The following is a 20561-nucleotide window of genomic DNA, read 5'->3' as shown; positions in this document are numbered from 1 at the left end:
AATTGTAAAAAGAGAAACCTATCCTGTAAGATTTTAGAGAGCTATTGTTCTGTTTCTCAATAGATAGAATTGTGTTCCCATAGCTTACTGGGTTTTGAGAGAATTTAAGATTGATATTTGTTTTTTTAGGTTCTGGGGAGGATTCATGCACTCAGTTCCCAAGGAATATCCAACAGGGAAATTGCTAGGAGGTTATTCGTTGACCATAAAACAGTGGGTAATGTTTTAAAGAAACAAAAGGAGACAGGGATGACAAGTTTGAGGCATAAATGTGGTCGCAAGAAGAATGCCAGCCCAAGATTGTGCAGGGCGCTGAAAACAATGGCGAAACAAGGACGAATATTGAGTTCCAGGCAGCTTTCGTGCAAGTTGAAACATGATCTAGGTCATTCCGTTCCACACCAAACAGTGTTAAGACGTCTCTCAGATATGAACATTAAAAAGAAAAAGCCTGCAAAGAAGCCACTCCTGACAAAAAAGCATATCCAAGACAGAAAAAAATTTGTTGAGATGTATGAAAATTGGACAACTGAGGATTGGTGTAGGGCGATTTTTTTTTTTTCCCCCAGACAAAAAAAAAAAAAAAAAAAATTTAAAAAATGTGTGTTCGGTAATGATGGTGGTGAAAACTGTGGATGGAGCCCAGAAAGAAGTTAAAGAAGGAATGTGTTGTAGAAACTAAGAAATTTTGTGAAAGTGTTATGCTGTGGGGAGTGATTACTTCCAAAGGGGTGGGAAGAATTAAAGCTTGCACGGATTCAATCAGTGGAACGGCATACTGTAATGTCATTAAGAAGGAAGTTTTGAATACTGCTAGGGACCATTTTAGTGGTGCAAACCTAGGACCGTTCATTTTCCAATGCCAGTTGTCACGGATCCAGGGTTGTCCAGCAATGTGTCTCAGGTCTCGGCATTCAGCGATAATGATGGGCTTCAAATTCACTCGATATGAGCCCCATTGAGAATTTATGGGCTATTATGTCTGCAAAACTCAGGAAACATTGCTACACTACTAGAAAAGAATTAATTGAAAAAATTGTGGAAGTGTGGTATCATGACATTGAGCCTGCTACTTGCAAAAAACATGTTCAGTCAATGCCACAGAGAATACAAACACTCAAAAAGGTTCAAGGTGGTCACACAAAGTACTGAAGCATGTCACATATTGTAAAAATCTTGTACATTGCTATTCTGAAATAAAACAATCAAATTCTTTCTCAATAGTCTATTAAAATATGTTTTTCCTTGAAACACGCAGCTGGGGATGTTTATTTTTGGACCAGAGTGTAGCATAACAAATGGAAGAGCAAGTGTGAGCTCTTATGTTGTTCCCTCGTAGCTAGTATAGCGACTGTGATGAATCGTCCGCTAGGGGCAGCACCGTTTCTATCTGAGGATTGGGATCTGTAGCTATATTATGGTTATATTCGGTAGTGTTGTTCTGTGAATGCAAAAACGTAAGTGTCGTGCATTATTGTCAAGTGAAAGTGAAGAGCGTGTGATTTGGTGATGGTATGAATATATTTAGTGTAAATATAGTGCTGAGTTTATAGAACTTACAAACATACCGAGGAGGAAAAAATGCCTACTTGTGTCATTCCAGGCTGTAAGTCTGGCTCTAAAACTACAAATGGTAAACACTTCTTCAAACCACCTAAAAAAATGAAGCGGAATTTTCAAAATGGGAAAAGGCGAATCCCAGAAAAGACAAAAAGCTTTCTGATAAGTGTTGTGTGCATGCGATTCCCATTTTTCTGATGAATTTATTGTTAAATCAGATTCATTTGTAATACAAGGTGAACAGGTAGAAATTCCTAGAGATGGACGGAAACTGAAAACTGGCGCTGTCTCTCATATATTACCCAATTTGCCACATCTCACGAAACGATTAAACAAACGAAAACATATAAACTCACAGGGATTTGAAGACGGTGAACCGACAGAAACGTTCACTAGGGAATTACATCCTAAAAGATCTATTAAATACTTCTATACCAGCAGGGGCTCTTTATGAAGATTCAATAGGGCAACCTTAATAAAATGGAGAGATAACCTCAGTAGCGAGTAATACTTTTGCTTCAGAAAGAATTCTTGAATCCCTAAGAATCACAATTGAGATAACCATACCGGTGTCCTAGTATTTATGGAATAATGGGTTCCGATATGTGCCCACAGCCAAGTTTAATGAAGATCCACTAGAATGGCGCTATTGGTGTACTACGCTCATCAAGCTGTGACGACCCCCCCCTTCAACAATAGATTTTATAAATTTACACGTCATGTTGCAGTCTATTATATCCCAATCAAACTTGCCCTGTCATCGGGTAGTAATTGTGAACCCAAATTTGAACTGATACTGACATCATTCGTCAATCAAATGAGAACACTGGCTAAGAAGACAGAAGAGACGAATAAGTTAAGACTGTAGTAGAAAATACACAAAATAAAATAAGGCAAGCACTAGACTTCACTGAGAACATGGATGCCCTCTTACCGGACTGGGAGAACAATTTAAGTCCAATTAACGGTGACAGCCGCAGTCCTGCAAAGGAGCGTTTGATTTATTATTTAGGAGGATATATAATACGCAATGTATCCAAGGTCAAAAAATATCATAAATGTGTCAGCCTGCTTCACGGAAAGCCTACTGAAGAAATACTTGCCGCAGCCCTCACATTTATTAGGGATTATAGCAATAAATACAGTATTGACAGCACTTTCTCACCCATCCTTCAAGAGCAGTTTATAATGTGTTCGTGCAAGCTGAAAGTGTAGTGGAACAAAAGCTCTCCTGTGAACACGGTCTATGGGGCAACATATTTTACGAGTGTTTGGACAGTTTGCACAGTATCACTATTAATTCGAAAGAATTAGGATGCTGCTATGACCATGTTGCGGACATTATCCCTAAACTGAAATCTTCTAAGACTACACAACGTCTACCTGGAAGCTACAAAACTATCTGACAACTGACTTCTGGAATGGTAAGTGCAAGCATAATATTTTGCATGCAATAATTGTCTTTTATTCGTATGCTGACTTGTAAGCTAAAGTTCAAATACTGCTGGGAGAGCGGCCTAGCGGAGGAACCGATGAACTAGGGGATAGATCACACTTCTACCTTCTACTCGCTAAGGTAATAGGTTCCAACCCCCAATGCTCTTCAGAATGAAATGTAAACTGCTCAACAACAACCAACTCCCCCCCTCAGTCGCAACTTTTCCAACCTTCTGTGAGATGCATATTATTCAAGGAGGGAGTCTAACACAAAAATCTTACAGGAGTCCCTCCTGAATTCTTCCCACATTAATTGGCAGATATAATGGTATAATGGAAAATGGGTATTTACAACAAGAAAACAAAGCAGATAAGAAGCAGGAACAAAAAATTTTCACAGGCTGAAAGGAAAAAAAAAATGTGGTGGTTTTGGTGGTGATTATTGTTTTAAGAGGAAGTACAACTAGGCAACCATCCAAAAAAAAAAAATCATGTGACTGATGATTGGAAAGTCCATCTATGAAGACAACAGAATGTGAATATATGGAGCTCATCCATGGCCTTTTGTATTATTTATATTTTGCCCTTCCTTCCTCTCTCTTTTCTAATGATGGCTGTAATTTTTCTAAAGAAACAGCTAAGTCACCGGCACCTCTTCTGTTGTCTCTGTCAACACTAGTACGCCATTCTGTTTATTCTTGCATGTGTTTTTATCCTACTAGGTTCAATGACGAATCAGATTCGTACACGCTTGTTTCTTTCCAGCTTCTCAGGACTCTTCCCCAATTCACTGCGGGCAGCACTTGATGGCGATTTGGCCCAGTTTTGTGGGTGAACGCCCTTCATGATGCCAACACTATGTTGATGGATATATTCACCACTGTGTGCTTCTGTGGAAACTGGTAGTATGATGTGTTGTATATAAATGAAGAAGAAAAGAAACACAAACCACCCTCCCACCTCAGAGACATTAACCATACATAGTTAATCTTTTGATCAGTGAGATTTGGTGGCACTCCCAGGCCACCTGGAGTGAGTTTTTTCTTGAACATTTTGAATTCTTAATTTTAAGTTTCTGATTCTAACTTTTCTCTATTAATAAATTTACATAATTTACACTTAGGTACATAACTGATACCTTCAATTTAAATGAAGTCAGTGGCATAAAAAATATTATTCTCAAAAATAATGAAAGGAATAGTAAAATTGACAAAAATATTACTAGGCCTACAGGCCTACGTGATCAAGTTTGTAACCTTTACAACACAATGACTTGATTTTACAACAGTGTCACCTATCAAAATATCTTTAGGGTATGTACTGACCTAGATACCCGAGTTTTTCATCGTGTACAATGTCCGTATCCTTTCCAGTATAAACAATATAATCAAGGATAAACCCAGTTTCACAGTCGCAAAGTCTAAACGTCTTTATACCTAACCTGGGTCGCTTTGATGGAAGGTACCGTTTCTATCTTAGGCGACCTTTCCAAGCAACTAGGCTCTAATCAATACAGATATTTTGGAAGGGATAGAATACAGATCGGAATTTCTCTCTGAAATAGTTTATTATAGGCCTAATTTTGTGAATGTTATCTGGGGTTGTAGATTGTTGTCAGGAAAGTGAAGCTGCCTTAGAAGTAAGAAATTGTCAAGAGAGGTCACTTTACCGAACTTCGGAGTTTTGAACAATTTATTTGTTGACCAATAGTTTTTTCTTTTTCTTTTTTTCTTCCTCTTCTTCACATGGCCCAGCAACAAAACACTTGCCAAGAAAAGATAGAGTCTCTACGCTTACGCATTGCCACTTATGTAACTTTGATTTTTCCTTTACGTCCGTATTTTCCGTAAGAAATAAGTAGTACTTGTTCACTTCTGACACTATCAAGTTCATAATATTACGATCAACAACTTCTTTGTAAATCGACAATTCAAGTCTTGAATTGTTGTCATTATCATTCAAATGAAGACTAACACCAACTCTTGAATATGATGGATTAAAATTAGCAGAAAGCATAGGAAGAAACCTGCCTACAGAACTCCAGTTGCTTCCTTCGGTCTGAACAGCTGACAGCTTAGCTTTCTTTGAGACAGCGGAGCTCTGCACTTCGTCCTCAATATCCGTGTTGTCGTCTTTCGACGAATAACCAATTTCACTCTCATCGGACACAATACAATCACTATCACTATCATAAATATGAATTTCATCGTCAGACTCCTCGTTAGTCAAAATATTACTTATATCTTCTGGAGCAAGCTCGCATCCTCAATCGATCCCGCCATTACCACATGCATTTGTTTACTATCGGAGTGTGTTTGTTTCTACGGAAACCAGATATGAGGGAAAATAAAAATAATGTGTGTTGTCAAGGAGTAGTCATGCAATGCACTCACAGGCAACAACAATAAAGAACAGTTCCCGGGTGTTGTAATTTGTAGCACAATCGCGTAAGAAGTTAGGTTATGTAACTACAGATACTGGGACAGAACTTCATCACAGAACATATGAGATGTGATAAAACACGGAATAAAATTCACTTAACATGTCAAATATCCCCAAACTTTATTCTACAAACGTGCCAGTACGATGTCAGGAAACAATTTCAAGCATTCAACATGATTCGTGAATAGACGGCAGTACTGTTCAGGCGCAAACTTCGAGAACATAAATAAATGGCAGTACTCCCGTGGGCCACGTACAACACTGCCGTGAATAGATGGCAGTACTGATCATTGGGTTAAAATCGCTGATCCGAAGGGGAATCACATCCACGGCTCTCTGAACTGAATCCGGTATGCTGACCATTCAGTCCATGAGCCAGACGTAAGTGTTTTGTCTGAAGTAAGCAATTAATTAATGATGGTGACACAAAGGCTGAACCAACTGTATTCTAGTCTGTATTCTAGTTTTATGAAATATGCTTCAATGAGGCTAAGAATGAGTCTGATAATGTTGTTGAGCCTCTTGCAATGTCTATTACCATGACTGATGCTATGGGAAGGAGTAAATGCTATAAAAAGTAGCAGACAGTTTATTCTGCTGTTCTGGTCAACAAAAAATATAATTCATTTGTCTCAACTCTCTCCTTTACCAATAATGAATAGTAAACAGTTGCAAACAACATGTCAGAGAAATATAAAAAGTTAATTAACAGGAAATAAAACAAAACTTAAGACGCCAAAATCTACTTTTCTGTCTGTAGATTACCCTGATATTCAAAGGTCCAATTTCTTAAAATGATCCAAAACATTCAAGTGGTTATAGAAGAATTTAGAAAAATCTTATCGAGAAAACATTATCATCAATCAAGCAATGTGACGAAGTACAACAAGAATCAAACCTCAGAGATGGGATAAATTATTATGCAATTACTTACTTCTCTTCAGCAACTTTCTGGCACTCTCTTGAAAATCTTTCCAAGAGTGGCGGCATCATCTTATTAACAGCTTCTCCCAATCTGCAAAAAATTACAGAAATGAAATATTCAAAACAAACATAATAAACAGAATGTTATTACAACTTTAAAGGCACTACATAGAACATTAATCTGAGCTATTCAGTATGCACAATGAGAATGCTTTCAACTACAACTCAGAAATAGGGAGTAGATTACCCATGTACAACCCAACCACTGGACTTTCTTCACAGTGTCTGGATTCTGGAAGCAAAATACTGATATCCGTCAAAATCCACCTAAGCCAGTACGATGAGTACAGAAAGGAACGTGTTTGTAGTGGGTGATCTCAACCAAATGTAAATTGGGAATGTAAAGGAAATGATAGGAAGCGAACCAACAAATGAAGATAATCTGAGAAGGACAGCTAATTCAACAAGTCTGTAAACAACTAGAGGAACAAGGGAAGTGTGTATGTGAGGATTTACCAAAGGCAGAAGTACTCGGTAAGGAATATAAAAAAATTGTTGGTTAGAAGAATAATGTCCAAGTAGACGACGTAACTAACACCAACAAAGTATTGGTATTTACTAGAGCTGTCAATTTAATCTATTAATCGAAGCGAGTAACCGATCAATCTAAAATTCCGATTAACGGATAAACTGTGCTTTTAAAATTGAAATAATAAATAAAGAGGTTCAACCTATTCAAACCAAAAGAATAAGAAATGCAGTGATTACATTCTTATTTAATAATAAGTAGAAGTGGTACCGGTTTCAACCCTAGTCCAGGTCATCATCAGCCGATTGAAACATGAAAAACAATGCATAGGAAAAAGAAAATAAAAGATCGAGTTCACTCCAGAACAGTAGAAGAGGCGATATAAAAATGACAGGGGTAGACACTGTAAAATTCAGAAGTAAAATGTAAGTCACTTAAAAGAAACAGTGCGTAATTTTCTGAACGGCAGTATGGCACAGTGTTAGGCAAAGTCTTATAATGTTTATGAAAAGGGGAGAACGGTTAAATGAGCTAGCTTGTATACACTGTCAGGCACAAAGTCATCACAATTGACACATATGTATTCTACTCATCTTCAGCTTCAGCACGATTATGGATCTTCATATGTAAGTTTTCCCGAAGCCTATTTTGGAATAAGTTTTAGTGTACACAAACATATAGCTCTATATATTATTTGAGAAACTGAATGGTTTTTCCAGACATTCTGAATTGCCACAAGGATAAAATTTAACATCAAAAAAATAATTAAATTTGAACATTAACATCAACTGATAAATAACTAAAATTTGAAGATTAACACAGTATTAAACATTTGGAAAAAAAAAAATACATTTGTTATTAGGACATCAACAGGACTCTAAAGGGAACTACTGTGAATACAGATGTGATTTTAGAATGACAAATACCCAAAGATTGTTTCTGAACTTCTGTAAACCGAATCTGTTCCAGAAATTCATTAGAAAAACCTACTTATAGTGCCACGTGCCCATAACATTAAACCCAACACTTCCAGCTCTCCTAAATGATACTTTCCCTAGTAAAAATCAATTATAGGTGTGTAGATGTTCCTCTCTTCAATGTTAACCACCTTGGGCTGGACGATGTGATGCTCCATTCTGACTGGGATTAATTATATGACCTTTCTTGCTGTTGTGTTTAAAGGCTATCATCTCGATTCTTCTAGTACTCCCGTTTGTTGACACGCCGTAACCTCTTCATAAACGGTATAATCCATTTTTTTACGGTATCGCCCGAGCGAATTAGCCACGCAGTTAGGGATGCGTAGCTGTAGAGTAATAATAATATTTTTTATACTGTAAAGTTCTGTTAGCATTATCTGATAATGCCATTGCAACACAACTATACCAAGCGAATTGGCTACGTCGGGGTTTTTTTTTCGCGGTATCCGCCTGCCTGACGTAAGTAGTGACTACATAATTTAATAAACAAGATAAGTTAACAACAGACAATATATAAATACATTTCCAGTCCCTCCCCCCCGGGTATTTTTTTTCGACAAGAAGGACAGCGCCGTCCAAACCATTCAGCGCAACCGAGTAAGTGTATACCATTCTGTGTATAAAAAAAACTCTCTGCAGCGAGGACGCTGTTCATAGTTATTTGTTTGTCGGATGGAGACGTTAAGCCTTATGCTAACCTCATAATGCTATTTGATAACCTCCGCAATGTATCGCTGTCGAGAAGGGCATCTTGCCTCAAAACTATGGCCCAGTAAGTTTAGACCCCCTCTAAGATGGTATCGGGGGAACGGGGATGATGAGAAGGACAGCTAGCCTTAAAACTAGGATCCTCTGAGGTTAGACCCCTCTAAGATGATGTCGCACATGGCTAAGTCTTGTCAAGATGACAGCTGAGAGGCTAGGGTCGTTAAAAAATTCCGCTTGTCAAAACCACATAGCTAAGTCCCGTCCCTATGTAGTTTAGATAGCAGCAGTGAGGATAGGCCCTGTCAAGATAACAGCAGTGAGGTTAGCCATGTTCAATATTCCACGCTGCACGTGGCTAAGTCCCGTCAAGACGACACCAGTAAGGTTAGGGATCGTTCAAAATTCCGTGCCACATAAAAGCATGTGGCTAAGTCCTGTCAAGATGACAGCAGTAACGATAGAGTCGTTCTCTTTTCCAAATTCCGCGCCACATACTTGTTAAAAGCATGTGATGCGTGGCTAAGTCAGGATGCCCGCACATCGACATTAAAAAAAATTACGAGATAAGCTTACATTCTCTTTCACCACAGCACGCAACTATCGTTAGTCGACGCATGAAAATCGAAAAAATTTTGAGATGAGTTTATATTTCCTTTTACCAGAGAGCGCAACAATCGTCTTATAATGCGCACTCACTGCAGGCTGATCTGCGCATTCCCCCACTCACTCAACGTTGGCGTAAATACAACTACAAGTCGCACTTTTACTCGCTTGCCTCGTGAGAGGCGGCCATGCTCTGGCATCTTTGGTTCGTATTAGTTGTTGTAAAGGCTAATACGAACCAAAGTCTAAACTCTAATCTTTAGCAAAAAGATGAAAATTTATATTTGTGTATATTTCATTTTTTTAATCATGGTAAAGTTAATCAGGGAAACCATTGTTACTCGAGATCAGGAGTTTATAGATTAATATGCTCAGAATGTGGATTTTTCATGAAAATTACGGTACGTCCTACCGGTCCAGAGTTATTGGGTCTGCCGGTGCGGTTCCTAGTATTGTATCTGTGTGGTAGACGTGGTGGGGAACCTGAAGGGGGAGAGGAGGTAGGCGGATCTTTTTGCGTCATCGCCGGTATAGGAGGGTCATTCTTACCAGTGACAGGAGCATGCTCAATGTTTGGAGGAGGGGCTTCCAAAAGGCCTTTGTAACTTCAAAACTTAAACATCTGTTGGATTCCTTTCTGACCTGATTTAACTGAATTCAATAATTCATGTGTTAATTCATGTAATGGACTTCCGACTTCCACAACGTCATTGAGGTTTTGATTTTTATTATAATTCTGGTCCAAAAATATGTACAGGCTTACCTTTCCCTATACTCCTAATTATAGTCACATCTCTTTCTATGGAAGAAAAATGGTGTCCTGTCTTCCTCACATGTATACTCATTGCTGAGTATTTATTATGCTTTTCTGCATTTAAGTGCTCCATATACCTTGTAAAAAAAAGCTTCTCCCAGTTTTCTTACCTTACATCTTGAATAATAAGTACCTATTTAAATTTTCGTCAGTTAGGAGAACTCACACATATCCATAACATTAAGTTTTCTTTTTTCAGTACAGATCCCACAATCCGTTTAACTTAGTCGAAGGTCAAGCACAAAGCTTTATTCTTCATAAACTGCATAACATAACCTATTATCTACAGTGAAAATATGTTTGACAGCAACTTCAACTGGGTCCTACTTTTGGCTTATGCACATATTCTGCATTCTGCCTGTTGTGTCTTAAGGCAATATGAATCCTCATGAATTCTAGTGTATTCACAATTCATAATGATGACACACTATTAACACACATATCTCATATACACTAAGTCATATAATTTTTGTATTCAGTTTCGTTTCCGTAAGATTGGAGTTTACCTTGTAGCTGTTTGAGTTTTTTAAACAACTTACTACTGTCTATAATATGAAGATTTATTATTAGTTTCAGACACAAGGCTTTGGATTGACAATGTGATATTTTAATCACTCATGTTATCACGTTTTAAGAAGTGTTTAGTGCTGTCTTTTTGGATGTAATGTAAGTTAGTGTTAAGAGACTATGGTAATTTTAATACTGACAATTGAATTTTTTTATATGTTCACTATTTTTGAAGGTCATTTTATGATTAAGTTAAGGCTGAGGGTGCTCATTAAGTAAGCGAAACATGCCCAATAAAGAGATATAACTGTATGAAACTGTAACTACTAGAGGAAAGAATATTCAAGACGTGGTGCTGGTAAAACAAGATGAGCTCTATACACTAAAGTGGTGAGTGGTATAGGCCTAAGTGATCATGAGGCTGTTTTCATTGTCATTAAAAATCAATGCAATAAAATGGAAGGTCGTAAAATTGAATTATTAGGCAGTACCATCTGGTTGCTATGACAGCCATGAGAAGTTTAAAAAAACTAATTATGATCAATGCAAAATGGTATATAAAACTACAAACTGTCTGTGGGACGGGCTTAAAGCACTTTTTGAGGAATGTGAAACAGGCAGTACCTTTTGGTAAAGCCCTGCTATATTTAAACAGAAAAGGAAAAAGATCAAGGAAGAGGTGCATGGTGGAAGTGAATATTAGAAATGGTTGTGGAAGTAAGAATAAATTGAAGGAACTTACTAGGAAACTGAATATAGCAAAGAAGTCAGCGAAGGATAACATCATGGGTATCACAATTGGCAATCACCATGAATTTTAGTGAAAAATGGAAGGGTATATGGAAGGGTATATGTATAGGTACGTTTAACACATAAGGTCATTCCATGAATCATTAATGAACTGTCCCCACCGAAAGGCCAATAAACAATTTCCTATTATAATTGTTGTTAATAAAATAAGGGTATGTCTAAAAACACTACTGGGACTGAATCTGCTCTCATCTGAGAAGAGCACGCGACCCCACTCCTCGTCGTTCCCGACCTGATGCTCTTGGCACAATCGCAAATGGTGCCGCTGATATGCGGGTGTCAACAGAACACAACGTAATGGTCATCAGGCAAACAGACCACCCCCATGCACTGTGGAGCACTAGACTGAGTGCTTTGCAGTCCTCTTAAATGTGGTTGCAATTGCACTAGTTATTTGACATGAGTCCCTTCTTGCCTGTTGCACAATGTAGTGGTCATCTGCTGCTGTAGTTGATTCCATACCTACAACTTTTAGAAATAAAAAATAGGAAGATTTTTAAATTCTTGTATTTCATCCCGTATATTGTGCCACGATCTCAGAAAGGACAAAAAAAAAAAGAAGGCACGTTAAAAGACATACATATCTACAGTTACTATGTGAATTGACAAATTTAAAATCGTAAAGGAACAAAACATAAAAATGGTTACAAGGAAACATAACAAACATGGAATAAAACGCATAACAGTTTCATTTATTATTACACTGTAAAACAAATGGAAATTCAATTTTATAGGTATATCTGAACACTTGGAGATAATATTTGTTATGTTTTGTGGTCATAATGTGAATAGAAAATACCAGAAACTATCACCAACACAACTCTCTGAAATACAATCAAGTCATTCAAGTTATGAACTACGAATTAACACAAATGCACTAAACAATGCGAAACTACCACATACAAAACAGATCAATATGTCTCCTACATTACTAACATACAACTTTCACAGGAGGAAAAGCACAGAACCACAAGCAAAAACACGTGGCGTACAACTCCAATAAAACTACGCATAGCAATGATGTTAATAGTGTGCAAACCACACAATAACAAACTCGTTCTTTTGTCCCAATTAATGACGTCACTAACACGTGCTAGCCTCTCTCACTTGTAGGACGACTGCCGTCCGAATTTCCAGCCGTGAACCACACGTAGTGAGCGAGAAACACGGCAAATAAAGTATCAAGTAAATATGCTTGAAAATGAGATAGTGTAAATTAAGAATAAGAATTTATCCAAGGAGAAGATTATTGACACTGAGCTCGATAGCTGCAGTCACTTAAATGCGGCCAGTATCCAGTAATCGGGAGATAGTGTGTTTGAGCCCCACTGTCGGCAGCCCTGAAGATGGTTTTCCGTGGTTTCCCATTTTCACACCAGGCAAATGCTGGGGCTGTACCTTAATTAAGGCCACGGCCGCTTCCTTCCACTTCCTAGCCCTTTCCTATCCCATCGTCGCCAAAAGACCTATCTGTGCCGGTGTGACGTAAAGCAAATAGAAAAAAGAAAAGAAGATTATTGACCGTACTGGAGGTTATATTGGTCAAAAAATGCTCTCCATGCACGTGAAACGATGCTGTGAGTAATTTGAAACTCCTGGGCTATACTAGTCACACTCCGTCCTTCTTCTGGTTTCCCAATGATTCTTCCCCCCTGTGAAGTCATCCAAAGGTTGTCTCCGGGCCATGTTGTAATGATTAACACCACTACTCTGAACCCTAACAGCTTGCTGATTGACTCACACCGTCTTGTCCAGTTCTTTCAATTGCCTCGCTTTGTGGGGCCAGACCCATTTGGCGCTATAGTCATTCTAACTTCACGCCAGGTTTCTATGCACATGTGGGACACCTCTGCCATGTTACCGCACTTTCATTCATTTCCACAGAGTAGTTGGTACGTTAAGTTGCTTGATCTATCTCGTCCTGAAGTTTTGCACAGCAGTCTAAACCATATAACACGTCTTCTCCCATTCTCTGAGAACACAGTTATTGCCTTCCACCTTCTCAACCATGACCATGACAATATTTAAATTTTTCTTGAGCACTCAATCGCAAAGGAAATGACTGTGACACTAAATGTCTCGAATGTGGCTTAGGTTATTTTCCATCTATACTAAATTCCATAAATTCAGGCAGTGTTCTTGCCATTCAAGATGTTTTAGTTCTAGAAATGACAAGAAAGCAAGCTGTTAAAAAAAAAAAAACACAGAATACTATTGCTAATGGACAACCTTTTATCTATTGCAGTCTTAATGCAATACTGTTTGCTAGACGAAATGGTATAGTGTTAGTCACTTTCCTTGATTACCATAGTCACCTGCTCAAGCTGAGATGGTGGAGTATTGGAACCTTTTAAACCAAAATTGAAAAAAGCAGAAAATGATTGGCTGCTATCAAATTCTGGCGAAGGAGCAACACTAACACTGCTTATATTGCTTCATTTACTCTTAAAAAGATCACAGCAACTTTTAAAGCAACAGGCACTTGGCCACTGTGATCCAAATGTGCGCACTGGAAGTAACTTGTTCATGTATGTGTATGTTTAGTGCTCAGCCCGCAGGCTGGTTGGATCCTCAACAGCTCCGCCATCAGCGTCATAGATGGCCTAGGCATCACTGAAGAGGCGTACTAGGGAAATGGAAAGTGAGGTAGTTTCCCGTTGCTTTCCTCACCAAGCCAGAGGTTGCTATTGCATACCAGTCTGCCAAGCCCACTGAAATACATGAACCAACCGACCCTATGAGCAATATTTTCACACCATTCATAGCAGGGACTGGCTGCAGAAGGAATGGTATTACTAGCATCACTCATATCTCAGTCACCTTCATTTTGTAAAAGCCAAGGATAAAGCTGAGAACTTGTTCATAACATCCCCAATTCACATTCTTACGCATACTTGATGGAATCTAAGGATGTTCCTTCCGATTTTGGCCATCTAAGGACTACGGAATGTAACCCCTGTGCATTCAACTTGTTTCTCGCAGGATTGTGAAAGTAATTTGTCAGTGTTCACCCCCCCCCCCCCCCCCCAAGTAACTTGCAGAGTTATAATTAGTGTTTCAACAGACTGAAAAGCTTTAAGTTAAATTAAGCGAGTCAATACATAATAGTCTATTGCTTCCTTCTTAAAAAGTGAAAAGCATATAGTATACACTGACTGACAGAGCAAATGCAACACCAAGAAGGAGTGGTCAGAACTTTATGCCAATTGCAGGGTAGACTGACGTCACTGAGGTATGCTCATGATGTGAAATGCGCCGCTGTGCTGCGCACGTAGCGAACGATAAATGGGACACGGCGTTGGCGAATGGCCCACTTCGTACCGCGATTTCTCAGCCGACAGTCATTGTAGAACGTGTTGTCGTGTGCCACAGGACACGTGTATAGCTAAGAATGCCAGGCCGCCGTCAACGGAGGCATTTCCAGCAGACAGACGACTTTACGAGGGGTATGGTGATCGGGCTGAGAAGGGCAGGTTGGTCGCTTCGTCAAATCGCAGCCGATACCCACAGGGATGTGTCCACGGTGCAGCGCCTGTGGCGAAGATGGTTGGCGCAGGGACATATGGCACGTGCGAGGGGTCCAGGCGCAGCCCGAGTGACGTCAGCACGCGAGGATCGGCGCATCCGCCGCCAAGCGGTGGCAGCCCCGCACGCCACGTCAACCGCCAATCTTCAGCATGTGCAAGACACCCTGGCTGTTCCAATATCGACCAGAACAATTTCCTGTCGATTGGTTGAAGGAGGCCTGCACTCCCGGCGTCCGCTCAGAAGACTACCATTGACTCCACAGCATAGATGTGCACGCCTGGCATGGTGCCGGGCTAGAGCGACTTGGATGAGGGAATGGCGGAACGTCGTGTTCTCCGATGAGTCACGCTTCTGTTCTGTCAGTGATAGTCACCGCAGACGAGTGTGGCGTCGGCGTGGGGAGAAAGGTCAAATCCGGCAGTAACTGTGGAGCGCCCTACCGCTAGACAACGCGGCATCATGGTTTGGGGCGCTATTGCGTATGATTCCACGTCACCTCTAGTGCGTATTCAAGGCACGTTAAATGCCCACCGCTACGTGCAGCATGTGCTGCGGCCGGTGGCACTCCCGTACCTTCAGGGGCTGCCCAATGCTCTGTTTCAGCAGGATAATGCCCGCCCACACACTGCTCGCATCTCCCAACAGGCTCTACGAGGTGTACAGATGCTTCCGTGGCCAGCGTACTCTCCGGATCTCTCACCAATCGAACACGTGTGAGATCTCATTGGACGCCGTTTGCAAACTCTGCCCCAGCCTCGTATGGACGACCAACTGTGGCAAATGGTTGACAGAGAATGGAGAACCATCCCTCAGGACACCATCCGCACTCTTATTGACCCTGTACCTCGACGTGTTTCTGCGTGCATCGCCGCTCGCGGTGGTCCTACATCCTACTGAGTCGATGCCGTGCGCATTGTGTAACCTGCATATCAGTTTGAAATAAACATCAATTATTCTTCCGTGCCGACTCTGTTTTTTCCCCAACTTTCATCCCTTTCGAACCACTCCTCCTTGGTGTTGCATTGTCACTGCTGTCAGTCAGTGTATATTGAGGATTTGTTACATACAGACCAAAAAGGGCCGACCGGACACTGGTGGGATCTGAACCCACAACATTCTGATTTTGCATTGGGTACTCTGCCATGAGCTATGGTGGGCTAGGCCATATCTGTTTTCATATCAGTTTCGTTGGAATGGATCTGAAATACAGACCTGGCTCAATGATAGAGCATTTGACTCAAAATCAGAAGATTGTGGGTTCGAATGTCACTTGTATCTGGTAGGTCATTTTGGTTCTGTACTTAATGTGTTCAATACCTATTATATGTACTGAACACAACCTAGGAAGTTAAAAGTTAATTTTTATTAGGTAGTAGATGTTCAGAGATTACCAGATTATTTAGAAATCAAATTTTACACTTAATATAGAAAAACCCTGTAAAAACGGTTACATGTGCTTTATAGAAAAACTGTATTATCTTCAACAAAAGACAGAATGTGGAACTTACTTCCGTAATGGCTCCTTAATCTTCCCTTCTTCAGCCAGAACAACCAGTTTCTTAGCCCTCTTCATTAAAGTATCCTTTGTACATGGAAGGTAAAAGGCAAGGTAACCATAAACCATTTGTCGACTAGTGCAGGATAATGGCTGACATTTCTGCTCCACACTGTGAGGAAAGAATTGAAATGAATATAAAACAATTCTAATGGTGTATCACTAACAGGAATATAGACGATTCAGATCCCTACATCCAAAGATACTCCACTTCAGTATCTCTTAGAACCACTACATGAAATTAAACATTTCCTATCCTGGAACCCAAAACATGAACAATAACAAGTCAGAAAATGCTTAGCAATGTCAAAGAAAGCGTTCCAAGGCAAAACACATTTCTGTCCCTTAAGTATAAAAATATTATGGTATGAAGGGCCTCCTGCAAAAGCCTTTGTCTAGAGCAGGGGTTCCCAACCTGGTGTGCTTGTCAGTCTTGAGAAGGGGGAGAGAAGGAAATATTTTGGAATAAGTTTTAGTGTACACAAACATATAGTTCTATATATTATTTGAGAAACTGAATGGTTTTTTCCAGACATTCTGAATTGCCACAAGGATAAAATTTAACATCAAAAAATAATTCAATTTGAACATTAACATCAACTGATAAATAACTAAAATTTGAAGATTAACACAGTATTAAACATTTGGAAATAAAAATAAAAAATAATACATTTGTTATTAGGACATCAACAGGAATATAAAGGGAACTACTGTGAATACAGATGTGATTTTAGAATGACAAATACCCAAAGATTGTTTCTGAACTTCTGTAAGCCGAATCTGTTCCAGAAATTCATTAAAAAACCTACTTATAGTGCCACGTGCCCATAACATTAAACCCAACACTTCCAGCTCTCCTAAATGGTACTTTCCCTGGTAAAAATCAATTATAGGTGTGTAGACGTTCCTCTCTTCAATGTTAACCACCTTGGGCTGGCCGATGTGATCCTCCATTCTGACGGGGATTAATTATATGACCTTTCTTGCTATTGTGTTTAAAGGCTATCATCTCAATTCTTCTAGTGGTCCCGTTTGTTGACACGCCGTAACCTCTTCGTAAACGGTATAACCCTTTCAACGAACCTCTTTGGCAATGAATGATCTTTTATGGCGGCGGACGTTTCTTAATGTATCATCATTAAGGGCAGTTTGCAACAAAGTGACCCAATGTTTCGTTATATCTGCCACATCTGCAGCAGAAGCTGCTGTCGTGTGATCTTCTGGGGATAATTCTGAGGAAATATTAGATGTCATTTTCATTGCCTCGCACCATTCACTACATGTAAGACTTTGATGGTACTCCACCCATGTCTTGGCAGGAGTACATTCCTTATACATCTCTACTCCTAGTCACTTTTGAGGTAATATACACCGTTTAACAAATTCTCAAATTCTCCTTCATGGAGTTCACAGCTTTTTTTTTTTTTTTTTCAATCAGTATGACTGGCTTTTTGATTTAACATGTGAGTAGGGCTCACGATACTGAGTGTATTCAATCAATCCCAAGTCTACGCGATGGGGTTCCTAGTTTTAAGTATGTAATAATTAGCAATTCTAATGAGTCTGTTGCGGGCATTTATGTTGCTGTAGGTTGACATTATGCTTTAAATAGTCCAAGGCCTTTATACTTCTTTCCTGTGCACAATGCACGTACTGGAAAAATCTGTTCACTGGAGTATTTCTTTCAAAGCAATTTTAATAATTTTTTCATAATCTCTCAGGAAACATCTGTGTATTGTATTTATCTCGGCAGTTTGAAATGGATAAAGTAAGGAGGGATAAATGCTCTATTAAGGAGTGTAAATTTCCTACTCAATTTAAGCCGTGGTGGGGTAATTTATAACAACATCTGAGTTAAGAAGTAATGGAACCTTTAATAGGCATGGCAAGATGTATGACTTCTCCTGTTTTAAGCAATGTATTATAGGGTGAGGGGGGATCCCCCTTTTGTCAAATTGTTTTTCTTAACTTTCCCCTTTTCAATATATATACTCTCGGACTTGTGAATGGAAAGGGGGAAATTTTCAGGTCAGATAAAATGGACTAATTGTGTCCGAGATGGAAAGCAATTCCCTATGAAGATGCTGCGTCCAAATCAGAACGAAATTTTGAAACTCTATAACGAAAATGAACTGTCGTGTTTAATAAGGCCTTAAGTTTACTCACCACCTGACGCCTCTCACGGCTGACTCACACCAGGACTACTGTGCTCAAAGCTGCTTTCCTGCATTCACATCAAGTATTGAATGTCAAAAAAATTTGCATAGTTGTACACTACTGTTTTATACAGTATATTTATCAAGAAACCTTGTCTTGGGTAATTTTCCCAGTGGTATTTTAATGATAACACATCTTTCACATCAAGAGATGTCAAATAGTGACAATGAAGAAAAAAAACAAAGACTATTTAGATATTTAGACCTTTCATCTTGTCAAGAACAAGTTGTTTTTAATATCAGTAGTTAGTTGTGCTTTGATTATGTAATCTGCATTTTGTGCATATTTTAACTGTAAATCAAGATCACGGCTGAAGAGTTTCCTATGAAGAACAAAACAAACCTGACTAACTTTAAAATAAGTTAATGTTATTTTAATCTAAAAAATCTTAAGATGGTAAAGATTTACATAAAATAAATTTCATTGTGCTAAGCCTGTATAGTCGTATCACTTCAGCAATCCTTATCATGTATTCCAATTTTACAATACAATTTGCATCTTTATTAATGGACTACATCATTTTTATCAGTAAGTGATGGTGTTTTTCACTGTGCATGTACTAATGTCCATGTACATATCCATGTGATAATTTTTATAAGGTTATTCTTATTCTTGTGTTGACTGGTGATGCCCCGTTAGAGATGAAACATGTATCGCTTTTAATATACTCTATTAATAAAGAAGCAAATTGTATTGTAAAGGTAGAATACGTGATGAGGTTTGCTAAATATTTTTAAGTGGTGGAAAAATGGAACTTCTCAAACTCACAAGTTAGAATTGGTTATCTACACAGTTCAAAAAAATTAGGGGAACATGTCTTTGAATGTATGCCATGCTCCAAAATAAAGAATACCACACACCCAGGTATATTACTAACTCAACCTTTATTCTTTACCATTGAAGTACAAAAGAACACCAATGAATTCGCATTCAATTTCAGAACACAAACGGAAATGTCCAAATAGGGTAGATTTTTATCACAGCTGGAGAGCTTCAGTATGATGTATGTCCTCCACAAGCATTTATCACAGCTTGGCACCTACGTGGCATGCTCCATATAAGACGACGGAGGTCACGTTGCGGTATCAGGTCCCATTCTTTAATGACAGCCTGTTCGAGGTCTTGGAGAGTCTGTGGTGGAACAGGACGCCCACAAACACTTCTGTCAAGCCTATCCCTCACATGTTTGATGGGATTAATGTCGGGACTAACTGCTGGCCATTCCATCTTTTGAATGTCCAGTTCTCAAAAGACAGCTCTGGTGATGCGCGCTACATGAGCCATGGCATTGTCGTGCATGAGTACGAATTCAGGGCCAACACCGTATGCAGTAACCAACACATGCTGTAGCAGTATCTGCTCGATGTACCCCACAGCGGTAAGATTACCACGGACGACGACAAGATCCGTACGGCCATCAATACTGATGCCACCCCACAGCATCACAGAACACTGTTCGAATCGGTCACCTTCCTGGACAACATTTGGCATGTACTACTCACCACGGCGTCTCCATACACGCAGATGTCCATCATGCTGTGTCAGGTGAAAAGTGGACTTTTCTGTGAACAACACAGGTCTACATTGGCGAAGTTGCTAGTTGACGTGGATACGGGCAAACAGAAGGCGAGCTGCGCGATGTTGCTGTGTTAAACAGGGCACTCGAACAGGATGTCTGGGTCATAAGGACAGTTCTCTTAACCTGTTCCTTACTGTCTGGTCAGACGACGTGACTCCAGTGACCCTCCTGAAGTCTTGCTGCAGTTCTCTGGCGGTTGCCGAACAACGCCGCAACGCACAGATGGTCAGATATCGGTCACCCTGCGGGGTTGTTATGCGTCGACGACCTTGCCCAACCCTCCTGGTGAACTGGCCTGTCATGTAGCAATTTCACAAGTGTTGAATAACCTACTGAGAGACATTGAGATCCACAGTAACAGGACGAAA

At 39.5% G+C, this 20561-nt stretch overlaps 1 protein-coding gene across 9 annotated transcripts in view; it reads right to left on the bottom strand.

Moving 5' to 3' along the window:
• Positions 1 to 20561, bottom strand: part of yem (yemanuclein) — a 661372-nt gene that overhangs the window by 313362 nt on the left and 327449 nt on the right. For all 9 annotated transcript variants that reach the window (XR_011017928.1, XR_011017929.1, XR_011017930.1 and 6 more), the window contains exons 8-9: positions 16351 to 16509; positions 6374 to 6454 (exon numbers count right to left, since the gene is read on the bottom strand). Coding sequence is in view for 6 of the 9 variants with exons in the window: in XM_068226662.1 (XP_068082763.1) it covers positions 6374 to 6454; positions 16351 to 16509 (240 nt within the window). In the remaining 3 variants the exon portion in view is untranslated. The remainder of the gene's footprint in view (positions 1 to 6373; positions 6455 to 16350; positions 16510 to 20561) is intronic.

Source organism: Anabrus simplex, chromosome 3 (assembly GCF_040414725.1).
Source record: "Anabrus simplex isolate iqAnaSimp1 chromosome 3, ASM4041472v1, whole genome shotgun sequence".
NCBI classification, from domain to species: Eukaryota; Metazoa; Arthropoda; class Insecta; order Orthoptera; family Tettigoniidae; genus Anabrus; species Anabrus simplex.
Note: the sequence above shows the minus strand (reverse complement) of the source record. Positions and strands in the feature narration are given on the sequence as shown.